This window comes from Anopheles stephensi, unplaced genomic scaffold (genome assembly GCF_013141755.1).
Source record: "Anopheles stephensi strain Indian unplaced genomic scaffold, UCI_ANSTEP_V1.0 ucontig43, whole genome shotgun sequence".
NCBI classification, from domain to species: domain Eukaryota; kingdom Metazoa; phylum Arthropoda; class Insecta; order Diptera; family Culicidae; genus Anopheles; species Anopheles stephensi.
The window spans coordinates 1-17,500 of NW_023405380.1; the positions used below are offsets into that span (position 1 = coordinate 1).

Below are 17,500 nucleotides of genomic sequence, written 5' to 3' on the forward strand. Positions count from 1 at the left end.
AATCTACGCTTTAATCTACATAGCGCAATTAGTATGTTTCTCATCATCCACTATCTCGAACAGCGTTGACCAAGGAGAAAGCATGTATCCAACGATAGTGGTATTAACCGAGTGCAAAACGTGCAAATCGTGGTACGATGAAGCCCATACGACCATACGTTTCGAGCCAGCGTACTAGAACCGACAGCGATATGGCGGTGGAAACAAAGGAACCCACCACCGACGAGGAAGGTATCGTCGAGTCGCCCGTACTGCAGGACGCCCGCATGAACGAGATGGAGGAACGATTACGGCGGAAGCTGCAGTTTTTCTTCATGAACCCCATCGAGAAATGGGAAGCAAAGCGACGGTTTCCGTACAAGTTTGTTGTGCAAGTTATCAAAATAGTGCTCGTGACGCTGCAGCTCTGCCTCTTTGCACATTCCCGCTACACACACGTGAACTACACGTGGGACAATACGGTCACCTTCTCCCATCTGTTCCTTCGCGGCTGGGACATCACGATGGAGGTGAACAACTATCCGCCCGAGACGGGCCCACTTTCGGTGTACATGATCGATGAGTTCTTCAAAACGATCGACTATGCCGCAGCCGGATATGCGAATCTGCCCCAGGCGATCGGACCGTACTCCTTCCCCACCGAGGACAACACGATGCCGCCCATGCGACTGTGCTTGTACCGATACAAAGACGGTACCATCTTTGGATTCAACGAAAGCTACGTTTTCAACCCGGAAATTGACTCGCTGTGTGTGGACCTATATCAGAATGTGACGGTCAACGGTAGCCAGGCCTATCTGCACGACAAAGACATCCACATCAACTTCTCCGCGCTGGTCAAGGCGGAACTAACGTTTGCCATCAAAACGGTAAACTTTAAGGCGGCCGGACCGATAACGGCTCCGGACTGCTATCGCTTCGACATACTGATCCTGTTCAACAATCAGGACCACGACGGTCAAATGGTGCTGCGGCTGGAAGCGGAACCAACGCGGCTGGTATGCCACGGCGACGTGGAGTTTATCAAAAACTCTCAGATCGATGACGCACTGCGCAGCTTGCTCAACATTCTGGTGATCGTTATCTTGTCTCGTCTCGTTCGCTCTGTGTGCACGGGCCATTTCCGCGCACAGATACTACGGCTGGCAACGTGCGACTTCTTCAGCACGCGTACGGAAAGGATCTGAGTTGCGAAGGCAAATGGAGTTTGTCAACATGTGGTACATTATGATCGTGTTCAACGATATATTGCTCATCATCGGATCGGCACTGAAGGAGCAGATCGAACGGAAGCACTTCATCGCGGACGATTGGAACGTTTGTTCGCTGCTGCTTGGCGTGGGCAATTCGCTCGTCTGGTTCGGTGTTTGCGTTATCTGGGATTCTTCAAAACGTACAACGTCGTGATACTGACGCTGAAGAAAGCGGCACCCAAAATTAGCCGATTTCTGCTCTGTGCCCTGCTGATCTACGCCGGATTCACCTTTTGCGGTTGGCTAGTGCTTGGGCCGTATCACATCAAGTTCCGCTCGCTGTCCACCACCTCCGAGTGTCTGTTCGCGCTCATCAACGGTGACGACATGTTTGCCACCTTCTCGATCATGTCGGAGAAGTCGCTGATGCTGTGGTGGTTTTGCCGCATTTATCTCTACTCCTTCACCAGCCTGTACATTTACGTTGTGCTGTCTCTGTTCATTTCCGTCATTATGGACGCGTATGACACGATCAAGAAGTATTACAAGGATGGTTTCCCCCAGAGTGATCTCCGACTGTTTGTGGGACCCATCAGCCCCAACGACTTCTCGAGCGGTGTGTTTCGAGAGCACGAAGAGTTTGACATGGAAAGCATGTCGTTCCTGGACGTGGTAAAGCGAATATTTTGTTTCTCTACCAGCAGCGCCGGCCCGACCGGTTACACATCGTTACTACCAAATGCTTCCTCGTCTAGCTTTGTAAACAATTAGCCAATTCCACTTCTGCTTCTCAGTATCGTTATATTCATTATTTTGTTATGAATTTTGGAATAAATTTTACAAATCCAAAAAGTGCCAACATGTTTCCACCGTCTCCATTGAAAGAAAGTAGAATAAAGCAAAAACGGGAGAAGCTGAAAATTAGGAGGAAAAGTAACAAAAAAACGAGACCTTTCTTGGTTATTAAGAGCATGTTCTTCACACACCCGCATGCGTGTTTGTATGTACTCCAAACATGTATGTTTGCATTCTTATAGTTCTTCTATCTTGGTGAATGAACTTTTGTCCTAACTACTTAATGATTGGAATGTTTTGCTGTAACTAAGTGGTAGAATAAATCTATACTTTCTTCATTTCATCTGTTAACCTAATTACACCGGCGCAGTAAAAGCATCTATGTTTGTCACATCTGGTAGCATATGGGGCGCCGACTGACCGATTCATCTCTTGCAACATTCTTATCTCTATTCTCTGTTTTGCGTTTAGGAACCAAATTTCTCTGCTCGGAAGTGATTGCTCCGATCCGCTCGGAAGTCGACGATATCTCTTTGTTCATTATAAACTTTGAAGATTTATCCAATCCATCGAATCCGGAGCCTATCGAGCAGGTGAAGCTTAGCAAATGTAAGTTCGTAACGTTTCTCGATCGGGTTTCCTCACTATCTAAACAACTGCTCCAACGCAATCGTACCTTATTTCTATTGTTGTAGTTGATAAGGCGAGAGCTAGTTTTCGACAATCATTTAGAATTGGACATATAGCGCTGCGTGATCGAGGCCTTCGCCTGGCGGGATATCTAACGCCTCCCTCCGATGCGACGCAAGATGAAGACGAAATCATTGCACCCAAGCACCCGATGGAGACGTAAGTAATCACCGATGCTTCACACGACAGCTGGAGTCGATTCAAACACGGGCTTTCTTTTCTTTTTTTTTCGATCTGTTCAATAGCTCCACCAACAAGAATACAGTCCTCAAGGTGGAAACCAATATTTGGGCACCGATGTCCACGCCTGCCCTGACAAGAACGAAGGAACTGGACTGTCTTCCGCACGACATCGACACGTTGAGCGGACCAGGCGAGATTGTAATCACGGCACCCGACGTAAGGAGAGCGTGTCTAGGGAGGGTGCTTTACACTCTCTCTATACAATACCCAATAACTAATGCATCATATTCACAAACCCCTTTTTTTTTGCAGACCACGCAGAACAATGCGAGAGTGGAAAGCAAGGAACATAGTTCGAGAAACGCGAAACCAGAGTTTGTGCAAACGAAGAGCTTAGATTTTGAAGCGCAATTAAAACGTAAGTGCGCCTTTTCCCACCAAAGAATTGCGTTCCGTTCCGTTTCGTTTCTTTTCGTCCTCTTTTTTCGCCTTCTTTCTTTCTCTCTTTCTTTATCCTGGTCCTTACTCCTCCTTTCTCAAAAACTCATCCTTTACTACGCAGAAGGACAGGCTTTTAATTTATTAAGTCCCCAAGAGGATGGTTTGATGAACTCTTGAAGTCATTGAAGAGCGATCAGTTCGTACGAGCTGCTGCTCTTGAGCTATATTGCTTATGCTGAATGTAATCATTGTTTTAAACAAATAAGGCGCAATTTTTTGTCGATTTTCTTTTCTTTTGACATAGCATTCTTTTGCTAATTGTATTTCTAAATCCGATATAGCCTAAGACGTTTGTTCCGACACGCATACTCGCTCTTTGGCGTCGATGATATGTAGAAATTCTTGTCTCTTTCATTTTTCGTTAATAAGGGCTTGTTTTGAGCATTTCGGTTCTGTTTTATCATTTGTATACATCGACTGTGTGCTTTTCTGCAATCCATTCCATGCTTGTGTTTCATGCACACCCGGAATGTGTACCAAATGCAATGCAATGTAATAAGCTGTGTGTTTTGCTCCTATGGTTGAAATACTGAGTTTGCAACACTGTCGGTCACACACGCTTGCTATCGTTAACGAGCCAATTCCAGTAGGTGTGCGGAATTTGGCAATACGGGACACTGCAACGTACTCTCTTGCAACAGCAACAGCAACTTCAGCACACGTGTCCATTTTATCTGCGGATGTTGGTTTTCATATAACATATAACGTTCTGGTTACTTTATAGATGTGGAAAGCGCGAAACTAATTCGCTGTTACGAAAACACACATTCCCAAACAAGCCGTGGATTCGTAGAAAAGCGTGCCCATACGGTAGATGATTTCATGAGAGGTAAAGCTACTATTTCCTTACGTACGACGCACGACACTTTCAACATTTCCTCGGTAACAAGCGATTAGAGAACTAAACCAAGCAGCTAAACATATTTCTCTAAAGCTCTGGCACCCCTCTTCCAACACACACACACACACACAAACGCTCGATAACAATTTTAAACGCAGAAAACGCGGAAGAGACTACACATTTTCCAGCAGCTATATTCGGCTAAGCTCCTGCGTATTACTTTACCAGAGGGTCGCTTGTAGTAGGCATTATCATTAGGGTACACCCTTCCTTCTTCATAGAGTGGGTTGGAGTGCGCGCCAGGGTGGCCGCTCGGGCCACACAATTGTCTGCTTATGCTTGTTTAGGTCATTGCACCTTTGTTGACAGTTCCACCGCCAGATAATATAGACAGCAGACCAAGCAATCGACATTGTAATCGCCAAGCTCGCTCACGATCTTTGGCAAACTGAATTGCTCCACATCGTTGTCCGTTCTAGGGCTAAGCCAAGCAAACATGAGCGTTTACGTCTTTGCTACTACTAATCGTTCTCTTTCTCCAAACACTGTCGCGATGTACAGCACCACCAGCAAATATTAGAATCGATAACGGGCTGCGCGCTGTTTATTTCTTTCCATAATTCCTCTCTTTATCTCTCTCTCTCTCGCTCTCTCTTTTTCTCTCTACTTCCCTGGTTTTATGTACATTTTATTTTTTAAACAATCCCTTCCTTCCATACCTGTGCCATATTAGATCAGATATTATCATTACAGCTGCCGATTAACAATATTGTGCATTTCTTTACGCATTGTTCACGTGTTTCTGTAGCTAATATAAATACGAACCCACTCGTTTTACTACTCACTTTTACTATACTACCTTTACTACATCCATTTTCAAACCACGCGCATCCACCATATGTTGTAAAGTTACTCTTCATCCCGACAATATGCCTTCGGCTTACTGTAACCAACCAACTGAAGCTGCATGTCTCTTTTGCTGCTCATGTAGAATGTCTAAAAATCTCACCACACACACACATAATCACCCGAATTGTGTTGAAATTGAATCACCCACCAGCAATCTTTGCAACGTTTTTTGTTTTATACTTTACGTTACTAGTGCTCTGCCATTTTCCAACTGCAAAACTTTTTCCAAACAAACCAAAACAAAACACACATACTATTTTCTGTAAAAGCTTCATATGGAAAGGGGTATATTTGCTATTGTTGAAAATTTTCATTATTTTAGTTTGCTGGCTGAAAACTGTATAAATATTCAATCAAGAATCAACCTTTTTTTATTGTTGCCGAAACATTCGCCATCCTCCCCCTTATTGAGGTGAGTAACAACAACCAACAATAAGTTCTGATATCATCACAACCGATATTTGTTTGTTGCCTGTCTAAAACAACACGTGTTTTTCCCCGTATAAACAAAAAAAAAATCCTTCCATTTTCCCAACAGCGCCTTCTACTACTACTACTACTACTACTACTATTTGTTGTGTTTGTTTTTCCCGCCCGCGTTTTTCTATGCTCCTGTTTCAGTGCTTTAGGTGTCTCCCTTTCGCTATCTCTCGCTATCTCTCGCTCTCTCCCGATCTCTCTCTTTCTCTCCTTTTTTTCTTTCTGTTTCTTCTGTTTTTGCTTTGTGTGGTTTCTTACGAGATGGCATTATTGTAAGCTACTATTGCAATGCACAGTGGGCACATTTGGCGGCAAAAAAGTTGGTAAATCAATTTTGGGAAGTCATTGAATTTTTTAGTAGATTTTGCTCATACTATCGGGTAGACCTGTTAAAATTTTCCATAAAAACAAGTTTGCGGTACTTTGCGCATCTTCCAAACTGATTTCTGTCTAACAAGAATACGCATCGTAACTGACTGGGCGTCTCCATTGTTAATCTGATAAGGAATAAATCTAGTTTCCAACGATAAAAACAAGTAATCAAAAAAGGATAAAAAACACATTCCAACCTTGAGGCTACGATTACTAGCTTCCTTGACTTTAATTATCTTGCACACAGGGAGACGATCCAGATGGAATGTCTTCTTTGGCTTTACACCAACAAAAGGCCTTGGTCGTTTCCTGTACCTCGATCGTCAATATAGCGTACAGATCATGTTCAGCTTTCCTTCCATGACGCTGAGGGTGCCTCTACCACCTCGACCAGCGGGAACAAATGATTACATGATCTTTATGCGCAATATCGATCATCATGCATTATCATAAGTTATCATTATCAGTGAGATTTTTTTATAAAGATAATGTATTATCCTCACAAATGTTCAACGGTGCCCATTGTGCAATGCTCGGTGTTGTGTTTTCTGTTTGCTCTGTCGCATTACTATCCAGCATCCTCCTTCTTCGTGAGCTTTAATCTACTAGATTATTTGTCTACATCCATGTAATCGTTCGAGAGGAAGGAAAAGTAATTCCAAATAAATACATTCTTCGTACTTGATCGAGTTCGAGCTTTACCAACCCGATGATGATGGCTTAATGTTTCTAGAATGTAAACGCTGTACAAAGTGTAATGTAAACTCTGTAGCATTGTAAAACTGTACAAATGTAAAATCTGAATTTTGGTCGCTTTGCTTATGTCGACGAGAACGCGCTCGCTTACAAATAGTGTGTACAGAGAAATACCTTTCCTGGACTTTCCGTACGTGATCGTAACACCAGCTCATCGCAACAACAACCATGTGAGATGTAATGTGTGGACATTGTGTTACTTAAAGTTCAACTGCACCCACTTCCAACCCGCACTCAGCAAAAGCCTCCAATGAATGCTTCTACCGAATGTGAGAGAATGTGCAATGCTTTTATTAGAGATTTGGGCCATTATTTCATTGCAGAATATTGTTTGTTTCTTACATGTAGCTAGGTGGTTATGCATTGCCTTGTCGTTCGTTCGTTCGTTCATTATTAGAAGCTGCAGAAGCATTACCCGCGGTGTAGTGTAGAAATGGATGTAATAGTACAAAACAGCTACTCATTAAATATTTCTTCGAAATAACATTTCTGGGCTCTAACCACCACCGAAAGCAACATGCAAACCAACCCAAACACTAATCGAACCTCTTCTGGGTGCGTTTCTCTTTTTCTCTGGTCTGTGTCCCGCCAATTCTAGGTCCGGTAAATCATAATGCGAGATTGTACTTTCCTTACGTCTCATCAGAAAGCGACCTGCAGCGGTACAAAGCTGTCCCCGTGAAGCAGGCGGCCACGACGGCTCAGGATGCGAGGACCAGTTCATCACTATCAAATGTGCCTTCAGACTCGCTCAAAGCTAAGGTAGGTGTGTGGTGTGCAGTAGCCACCCTCCTGCACACTTCGGGGCTGCCAAACTGGGCTGGGGATGATTTGGCGTTCTGCCGGAGGACGTTCCCGCTTTCTATGTTTTTCATTCACTCCTCAAATTATTTATAAAACACAGGACAATGGCTCTGGCAAATATTTCCAAGGTACACGGCAGACCATAAACATGGGAGAGAAGGTGGCACAGGTAAGACGACACACAATCAGCAGCAGCAGTAGCAGTTGTTGTTGGTGTCAACATGTTCGAACAAAAACAGCATCTGTGTTTCTGGTTCTGGCGCATGTTTATGTACACACACACACACTCTATCTCGCTCACTCTCTTTCTCTCTATCTCTCTGTGCTTGGTTTATTATGATTGTCTTGCAGTGGGCTGATTCGCATTATTAGGGTGTAAAACAGCTCCCGAACTTGCCGTAATTCGCCTTCCAAAGCTTATTCTGTGCTTCCTCCTTGAGAACGGCTTTCGCTTGATTGACCTGGTCTGTTTGTGTGTGTGATTATGTAAAATCGTTATTAAGCAGCCGAACTCGTTCCGTTTCCTCCCGGGAGTGATTCCGGGAGCACAAGAGCCATATTCTCCAACATGCAAATGCGAAGAACGGCACCTCTTCGAAAGCTAGCCGCTTCAGAAACGGAAGATGACGGATATATTAGAAAAGCATAGGATTGGTAGTGCCGATTCAACCACACACGCTTGCCTATCCATCACACCTGTTAGGGGCGCTCCTGTTGGCCTGGTCGGTGCTGTCTACTACGCGACGACATTCACCGGATCCGCTAGCCGGATGTCCTTTTCACTCTACGCACCCCTACACAACAAACACCACGGTAGGTAGTCGTTGCTTTGCATGTCTGCGTGCTTCGTGGTCGCACACTAGGTCGCTGTAGGTGTTGTTCGAACCACCTTCTACTAACTCCTGTCCTGCCCAGCCCAGCCCTGCCCTGCCCTGCCCTTTCGCCCGCCTTTGCGCGTCGCCTTTCGCTTCACTTTTGTTGGTATGTGAGTCCCGTGCGGGCATGTGTGTTTGTGTATTCCTAATGGATAGGAGATTTTATGGCACACAGTCGCGTAGAGAAGACGCTGCTGCATCTCGCGAGCAGCGCGGCAGTGAGAGAACGAATAATCGCCGTGAATTCTTCGAAACGAATCCATTCCATCATAGTATCTCACGCTACACCCACGTGCCACAGCGGGGCGCCAGTCAACCCTAGCTCCCCCCCCCCCCCCCCCGTCCCACGACTAGGCAACGCGTAGAGGTGTGTGTAGATGGAAAGGATACAAATATCTTTGACTCCCTCTTGAAGTCCAAGTGCAAAAAGGACCTATTCCCGACAGCGCCTGCCAGCCTGCCAGTGGAAGTTAAGCATTCGAAACGTTTGGTAGTCGGTCGGTCGGTCGGTCGGTCGGTCGGTCGTAGTCGCACCGTGCCAGTCGGAATTCCCCGCCAGCCTTTACCGTACCGTGGAGAGCGAGTACAGCGATTGGGTCGGCAGGCAGCAGAGTGAAAGTAGAGAAACTCGGTTTCCTTGTACGCGACGGCCCCCATGTGGCCATGCTAGTTCGAGGCACTCGTATCGGGAAAACATAATTATATAATGTTGTTGCCTATCGGTATCTAGTTTCTGGCTGCCAGTATCTTTGGACATCATAATTTCCGTATTCCCACACTCGACGGTCCCTCCGCTAGTAATGATTTTGTAGCGTGGCCTACTAATGGCGAATTTGTAGCCTATGCTGGTAGATCCTCCAGGTGGTGTAGCGATTGTTCGTCGTATATATATATATATGTGTGTGTGTGTGGTAAATGTGTGGTGATTATATGTTGGTGGTGTACAGCATTCGCCTCTAGTGAAGAATAATTGTGGAGTGAATTACACGAATCGCTGTTGACTTCCTGCTGCCCTTTAGAGGATGACCAGCTCAATTAACCGTCAAAGTAGTTGTCCCGTTTTGATGTTCACTACGAATTACGATTGAATTTGCAGGGAGCTGCATGCTGTCGTTTTGAAAAGGACAACCTCACGAGTGGCACGGGTGGACTGCTGCGGCACAGGGCGCTCGATGCTCGAAGTGTGTGTAGAAAAGCGCCATCATCAACCGAGTGCACGATAAATTATGTTCGCAACACCATGTCGGAGGCAAGTTTGCGGGCCAACTCGTGCGTGGAACTGTCCGAAATACGCAAACTGGACAGTTTGCTGAGGCAGTGCGAAACGCTCAGCTACGATGACCTGTCCTCGGGCAGCAATGGCGAACGCGAACTAGAGGACTACATGGAGCAGCGCAAACACGTCCGAAGGCGCCGCAATTCCTCGGGGAACTGTATCTTCACGCCACCCATTAACAAGTCCACGCTCTCGATGCTCTCGAGCTTAAACCTATTGAATGGCGCGCGAAGAATTATGGGCGCCATGAATAGACAGGGACAGGGAGGATTGAAGGCGGGCACTACGCTCGATCATCCGGACGACTGTTGGCTGCTGTCGCAGAAGTCTTTCACCACCAAAAGCTGTTCAAATCTGCCCAAGGGCCTTTGCTTTCCTGTGCCGATGACGGGTGGTACAGAATCGCTGGGAAAAACTCTCCAGCCCCAGCCCCAGCAGCAGCAACAGCAGGTGGACAACTTGTACAGCTTATCGGAGACTATCCTTTCCAACATACGTAAAGCTACTCAGGCTGTGCACGTAAAACCGAGTAACCAAGAAACGTGCAGATGTTACAGCGGTAACCCGACGAACCACCACCACCACCACCACCACCACCACCACCACCACCACCACCAAAACCCACCGAACACACTACCACTTCCAGTGAGCGGCTCAACAGGAGCACAAGACGACCACTGTGGCGATAATGTTAAAGCTGTGTACCGCAAAAATCAATGTCTCGCCCCGGACGAGGACAATCGGATAGTGAACATCATCGAAACGCCCAACATTGTGCCGATTTCGATGAAGAGCCTCAACAGTGCCCTGTCCGATCGGCTGTGCTACACGACCAAAGCGCAAAAGTCCTTCGACAACAAGTCGGACAAATCAATGCTTTCGCAGGCCAACAGTGTTAAATCGCGCTCCAAGTTCTCGCCACTGTCGCGCAAGGTTTCTCACAAGACCAACAGCTTCGACACAGAACCGGCTGCCGAGGGTGTGAAAGAGTCTCTGCTCGGGCACAAGTTTGAAAAAATACTTCCCGAACCGGTGGAAACAGTAAGTTTTTTCTAGCATGAACGCTTTTCACCGTCCAAATGCCTTAAGTACCCTAGTAGAAACGTCTAGAAGTAGGGCAGTGAGATCTCGTTTATGCTTACTAAATACTACCGGGTGTAAAAATGCGTTGTACCCACTCGTACAAAACGTTCCTAAGTGTCTCGCTGTACGCCACACGGCATACGGCGAAGGGCGTCTTGCCAGCTTTTCTATGCCGGATAATGTGCTGGAATTAGAATTAGGATCAATTATTGAATTTCTCCGAGTCACAGCAGGTCCCACGGCACACTTCTAATCCCCTGGCGGAAAGTCCGTAAATATTGAAACACACTGCTTGCTGCTTTCTCATGGCACGTCAGTGGTCGAACGTTCAGTTGCCGTTGTGGCATAATCATGTTTACGACCAATAATCCCCAGCTGTATCGTAACTGGTTGCTTTGATTAATACACACCATCTGCTCGCGAACATGGCAGGTGACACATGACGTGCTCGCTACTTTTGACAGCCGCCATTCAATTCATTTACCTCTTTTCCATCGCACACAGTGCTCACGTTCGCCTGTTCTGGAGATCATTTGCCGATTGAAAGATGAATAATTTTGAACGTGTATGCTCTTTACGTGCCTCGCTGGTGCAGGCAAAGCATACATCGCCACAGGAACCGTGTACAAAGAGAGCATTTCCCTGTTTCCTTTACGGTTTCTTTTTCCTGTTGTACTACGTGCCAAATAGAGAATAACAAAACGCATTTTATTCGTACACAATACATTCTCATTCATCCAGCCCTAGGTGTGTTGTTGTTGTGTGGCCTCATTGTGCAACGCGTAAACAACTACATACAAGAGTGCACAGCACAGGTCCGTGACGGCCTGCTACCGCGAGAGCAAGCATATCCTAGCGCTACGGAGACTGAGCGCGAGCCACATCACACCGAAAGGATACACGCTGTGTCGATGTGTCGTTGCTGTTGCACACACATCTAAAACCGCGCGGATCACGCGCAACCCAAATACGGGATGTTTCTCCCAGGCTCGTGATGAGTTTTAGTGGAGAGCGAGATTTGTTACCGTGAGGACGCGAATTTTACAATGTGCCGTCCCGTAGTGCTAGACAGTTGCGGCGAAATGTGACTTTACCTGGCTAGCTTAGTTATACACCCCGTGCAAAGTAGTGTATTTTGTACTCACAGAACTCAAGCGAAATACAGTGGACTGTATAGTGTGGATAGGTTTTCGTATACGAGTGTGACTACAGTTCGCCATTGTACGGGGAAAGAAACGCCGTGCTGTGCCGTCCAATTAGAAATCATTGCGCATCCCTTAGCAAAATACGTGACACGAGTGGGGCATCGAGGACGAAGACGTTGACAAAACGAAAAACGACGACAACAGCATGAAGCTCATAATCCTACCGAATCGCATGTGTAATTGAGAAATCAATAATCATTCATTTGCTTCGATTTCTCCTCAAGTGAAGTGCTCTGTTGGGAAAGTACACACGTATTTCTATATCGACCGACCACCAAGTCGTCAATTTATACGATTCCGTTTTTCTTTTTCCGTCGCGGGCGGAACTGAACAGAAACGGCACACACTCCCTCACGTGAGAGCTCTCCCGATAGCGAGCTTCCACACCAACGCACGCAGAGAAATTTTTCACGATTTGTAGACGAATCCTAGACGAAAGCTTATATTGTAATACTAGCTCCAAGCCTAGAGCCTCGAGACTAGAGCAAATGCGCTGCTCGTGTGTACTAGTGTGAGTGTCCGTCTGTGTTGGAAGGATATGCAGAGAGAGCATGGGAGAGCGCACCACACCATTCAAAACAGCGTGTGAACGAATCGCACTCTCGCTCTCTCGCAGCATGAGCACATGCATCAGGTACTACTACTACGAGTCTGAATAGACGACGGAAAAAGGACGATCTCCCGTCTCCCGTCGCAGTTTGTGTGTGTGTGCGTGTGTGTCCTATGCTATTTTCCTTGTGATCTCTGCTCACTTTTTTGAGCACTAAACACGTCCCACCCATAACTTTACAATCCACCCACTCGAGAGCCCACTCCTTGTGTGAAGGGTCAGTCGCCTGTCAGTGGCCCCATACTTCTTCTGGTGGGTTGTATGAATGACATATAGTGCTGTGGTTCGGGGAAAATCGAAACAACAAAGAGATTACGCACCACCAGCACACCGGTGTTTTTGTGTGCGCGCGCGTTTGTCCGTTCCTACACGAAACCGGCCGCACAAGAAAGCATATATGAATAAGGTTTACACCGAGGAGAGTAAAATCAAACGATCGCTATCATCGTGTGTCATGAAGATGAACAGAGCACACAGCCAGGATCAGACCAATATACCACTCATAGTGACGACGAACGAAATCGGAGCCAAACCAAGCTCCTCGACTGCGACCAGCCTAGACTCCGCGTTCAAGACCAAATCCTGCCGCAGCTTCGTGCGCCAATCCAAACTAAACCATGAACACCGCAACAAGTCTGTGCCGCAAAATTTGCAGGTCTGTGTGTTAACCCGTCCCACCACAGGGCACTGGGTGGGGTGGCCCAGGACACCAGAAAAAAGTTGTCCCATTCAACATCCCTCATTGACGCTACTTAATTGACCTTATTGCTATATCATCTATTCCCATTGCACGACACTCTAAAACCCTAGGCGCAAGAAAAATGGTCCAGTGTTCGTCTCAGTGCGGATTCGAAGAAAAATCAAATCAAAATTGAAAACCATATATCCACCCACTCCAATTTGAACCTCAATGGGCTCAGTGGCGACAAAGCTAACCTGGGAAAAGAGGTAATTATATAGCGAAAGTACTACTACTAATACTGCTGCTACTCTAAAACGATCTTGTTCCGCGATATCTCCCCTCCCCCCCTTGCTTTGTCTGGCCTTTTGGCTCTGGGCCGTCCGCCGTATTCTAAAGCGTGTCGTAGCAAATTTGCGCCACCCTTTCCGCCAAGCGCTCCCAATCCTGCTGCCATCCAACTACCTTACACCTCGTGTAGGCGCCAACATGTATGCCCGCCGTTAAAAACTTTTTTTTTGCTCATGGCCATTTTCTAGTACTATCGCTGCTGCTGCTGCTGCTACCGTTTTGCTTTAGATTCGCTCTCCTACCCCGTTGCTTATCAACAAGCACGCAACAGCATGGAATGGCATGGCATACGGAAGGCCGTCATCAACTTTTCATGGGCATGGACCACCTCCTTAGCATGGCGTGGTGTCGATCGAAAAGTTGAAGCGCTTTCTACCTGCTTGCTGCACTTATAAAATGCCTTAAACCCGTTTTTTTTTTGCAACTGATAGACACGTGTTTGATGATGTTTATGTAATTTCACTGCTCACCGAAACTCCTCGGTCTCCTCTTCTCGGCAGCGCCATCGCCGAGACTAAACAAAGCACAGGATTAGTGTGTGTACGATTTGGTTGCCAATAGAGGCTATAAAGCATACATAGCAGCGATCGAGGGCTTAGTCAATCGATCGATTTCAAGTCTATTTGCATAGGAAGCAAACATTAAGCAAACCAACAAACAGGCCACACATCACGCACTGTGGATGATGCCGAAAGAAGAATGTAGTAGAACACCTTGACATTGTGAAAAGCCCCATTGTTAATCGTTCCTCGCACACGCGTTTTTTCTTCCTTCCCCGCTTCTTTTCTCTCTTTCCGGTCCCGGTCCGGGGGTTCGAATGGCGCGCGCGCCCGCACAGGTTCTATCGCTGGGCGCTGACGTCCTGCCGGAGTACAAACTGCAGAGTCCTCGTGTTCACAAATGGACAATACTGCACTACTCACCGTTCAAAGCAGTGTGGGATTGGATAATCCTGTTGTTAGTTATGTACACAGCAATATTTACACCGTACGTTGCCGCATTTCTGCTCAGCGAGCCGGACTATAATCAGCGAAAGAATCGAAAATATGCGGATGATCCAATTGTGATAATTGATTTAATAGGTAAGCATGCATGGCACCGCTACTCCCGGACTAGCCGTCCGGACACCGGTCCGGATCCTCTTTTAACGCACGTGATTTCTCGCCTCATTCGCAGTTGATGTAACCTTCGTTGTTGATATACTGATTAACTTTCGCACTACGTTCGTGAACGGGCAGGACGAGGTAGTGTCCCACCCGGGTCGGATCGCCGTTCACTATTTGAGCGGATGGTTTCTGATCGATCTGGTAGCGGCCATACCATTCGATCTGCTTCTGGTGGGAAGCGACACGGACGAGGTAATTTTATTTGCGCCCAGTTTCTTCCCGTAGCACAATAGACTGTAAGCTCAATGTTTCTACCTCTACACTATCCACTTTCGTACGTAATTAGAAGGTATGGTATCATATGTGTACAAGCACTCAACAAAACCCTATTGCCCTGGGTGCAAAAGAGCAGAGCGAAAAGCAATGCAAACGTTGCTGGGAAAATGATTTCCAGGCAGAGACATGGGACCTTAGCCTAGTGCGGCAACTTTGGAATACCAATGTCGTCAAAGCCTCAAGGATTAACGTTACTACTTTCTGAAAATTGACAGGTCTTCCACACTCTTCCAAGAAAACTACAGAAAAATCAGAATCAAGCTGTTTAAGCACCATTACTAACTTAGGAAACAGTTATTTTGAGGTGAAATACATCAAGCCATGGCTTGCGTTACAGTTTCCTCTGTTTGTTTCTTTGGTTTATATGTTATGAGATTTTTCTGTTTAATTTGAGTAACCCCATCCCATCCCCAATCATGCTATTTCCCCATAACGTATGAACACACCGTGTCTCACGAGTAAAGGATCATTTGAAAGTACATTAATGTTGTTTCCCTCACGTAATGTTCTTCTTTCGTTATCATTCCATTCTCAGATATACGTTTTTTTTTGTCTCATTTCGTGTTTAACCGTGCTGTTGTATCTTGTTTCTTTATGTAACTCTTTCTTATGTTTTGTCTATCGTCTGCTAACTAACGCAACTTGTTCAAGATTAGAGATTAGCGATTAAGCATTAAGCGGGCACTATTAAGCGGTAGGATGCAACAGTCAAGCAATTATTCTACTTTTCTATTCTATTTAGCACTTTTTATAACTCATATTAGGTAACTAAATAGTCCGCAATTCAGACTTTGGTACTCTTATGGCTCTCCCAAACACACTGTTGATTTTCTTCCAGCTTTCCTTTTCGTATCCTATTTAAATAGCATACTGTGTTGGCATGAGGCTGCTATCATGACACAAATCTGTGAAAATTTTTAAAATAATTTTCATTGACCTAACTGTAATTGACGTCCTCACCAAAGACACTGGTTATGTTTTTATTTGGTTGGAAAAAATTGCAGAAGTTAAAGAAGGAAATCCGAATTGACGTCAACAATCGTTAGAAGCTTTTAAATATAAGCTCACTTATTGCTGATGCGTGAATTAAAAAGTTTAAATATTTTTTTTAGTAATTACACCACCAAAAGTGGTGGTTTCTAACTATCTCATTGTTCACAAAGGATCAAGAGAATTACATTCGTTCCATTCCTTTCTGTGCGGAAACTGGCTCCGCTCTGTTGTCCGACGATACACCAAAGTGTAACCATACAGTGGGTATTTCATCAAACAATATGTAGAAAAACCAAATCCTGTTGTGTGAAATTTGTACTTCAACATTCGCATGTTAGCCAGATGTTGAAACATTCAGAAACATTAATTGCTAGATTATACGGAAACGTATACATAGGAACGTATGACCTACCTTTCATCCTCTCATCCATTATACCATAAACCGTAGTTAACTAAGCTAACCCAATAACTGTTATTGTACTAAATGACGCCAGTTTTTGTATTTTACAGCTTGGCTTGGACAAAGATGAGGTATTGCAATCGAGATTTTGGAAGTATACCTATGTCTTTTGTTTCTGACAAACGACAACCTACCTAATTCAACACAATTATGCGCAGCAAACCAATTTCGTTTATATTGTAAAGGGAATGGTCACCACCATTACCAGTGTTGTTCCTTTACTTGCTGTTTTTATTTTATGACTTTAATCCCTTATCCACCCACTGTATTTAATATGTTTTTTTTAACTTTCCACACAAGCACACTAAACTAAATTTACCTCACGTTTTGGGGAAACTTTTCAACTCTCATCAAGCACCACTATGTATTATTGCTTGGTTACAACAATTCATATTCCACGTTAGACTTTCTTTGGCAAACATGCAGACAAGCAACAAAATAGCACAGAAATCATCATTTGCTTTGGCTGCACTAAACCAATGCCCGATGTATTTCTAATTTTGTTTTATTGTTTGTTAAGTTGCAGCCAAAAAGGCAAATAACACGTTCCTACCAGCGCATGTTTTTTTTCCATTCAGTTCGAATAATTCTGCATTTACATTACCTTTTCCTCGTCTATGTCAAATTATGTATGTCCCGCAATACAATGCTAGACCCGACTTTTATTTAGACCTGAATAACGTTTCATCAGTTCTTGTATGTGTAGAATGTCGGTATGTGTTTTATATATTAGGTTATTCTCTCGATAGCATGAACAAATTTATTTGAACAGCAACAATTAGATATTATATATGTTAGTAAGTATTAGACAGGTTATATATGTTAGTAAGTTCTTATTCATCACCTAGCTGAACGAAATCAATGAAATTGAAATAACAATCGGAGTTTTTCCCTCGAGTTTTAGAGTTAATTTATTGGTTATCATTGTATTTGAATGTAGATAAGTTATATCGTAACTGATTATTTTACCTCAAAACACTGAGTATTATTATGTATGCCAAT

The 17,500-nt window shown here is 45.0% G+C and overlaps 2 protein-coding genes across 8 annotated transcripts in view; both read left to right on the plus strand.

Annotated features, from left to right (window-relative positions):
* Positions 1–147: 147 nt before the first annotated feature.
* On the plus strand, positions 148–2,052 carry LOC118517006 (mucolipin-3-like). The gene is given in 4 exon segments (XM_036062847.1): positions 148–1,161; positions 1,164–1,196; positions 1,199–1,363; positions 1,366–2,052. Coding segments are annotated over 4 exon segments (1,767 nt in total). The 5' UTR covers positions 148–191; the 3' UTR covers positions 1,965–2,052.
* A 123-nt stretch (positions 2,053–2,175) lies between these two features.
* LOC118517003 (potassium voltage-gated channel subfamily H member 2-like) overlaps positions 2,176–17,500 on the plus strand; it is a 22,272-nt gene continuing 6,947 nt past the window's right edge. For 2 of the 7 annotated variants that reach the window (XM_036062838.1, XM_036062841.1), the window contains exons 1-11: positions 2,176–2,597; positions 2,684–2,837; positions 2,924–3,077; positions 3,174–3,279; positions 4,087–4,191; positions 7,319–7,482; positions 7,625–7,693; positions 9,496–10,716; positions 14,442–14,685; positions 14,780–14,961; positions 16,549–16,569. In XM_036062838.1, coding sequence (XP_035918731.1) covers positions 2,393–2,597; positions 2,684–2,837; positions 2,924–3,077; positions 3,174–3,279; positions 4,087–4,191; positions 7,319–7,482; positions 7,625–7,693; positions 9,496–10,716; positions 14,442–14,685; positions 14,780–14,961; positions 16,549–16,569 — 2,625 coding nt within the window. In that variant the 5' untranslated portion in view covers positions 2,176–2,392. Of the gene's footprint in view, positions 2,598–2,683; positions 2,838–2,923; positions 3,078–3,173; positions 3,280–4,086; positions 4,192–6,111; positions 6,990–7,318; positions 7,483–7,624; positions 7,694–9,495; positions 10,717–14,441; positions 14,686–14,779; positions 14,962–16,548; positions 16,570–17,500 lie in introns of those variants that run through there. The other 5 variants (XM_036062840.1, XM_036062839.1, XM_036062842.1 and 2 more) reach the window with 5 other exon arrangements.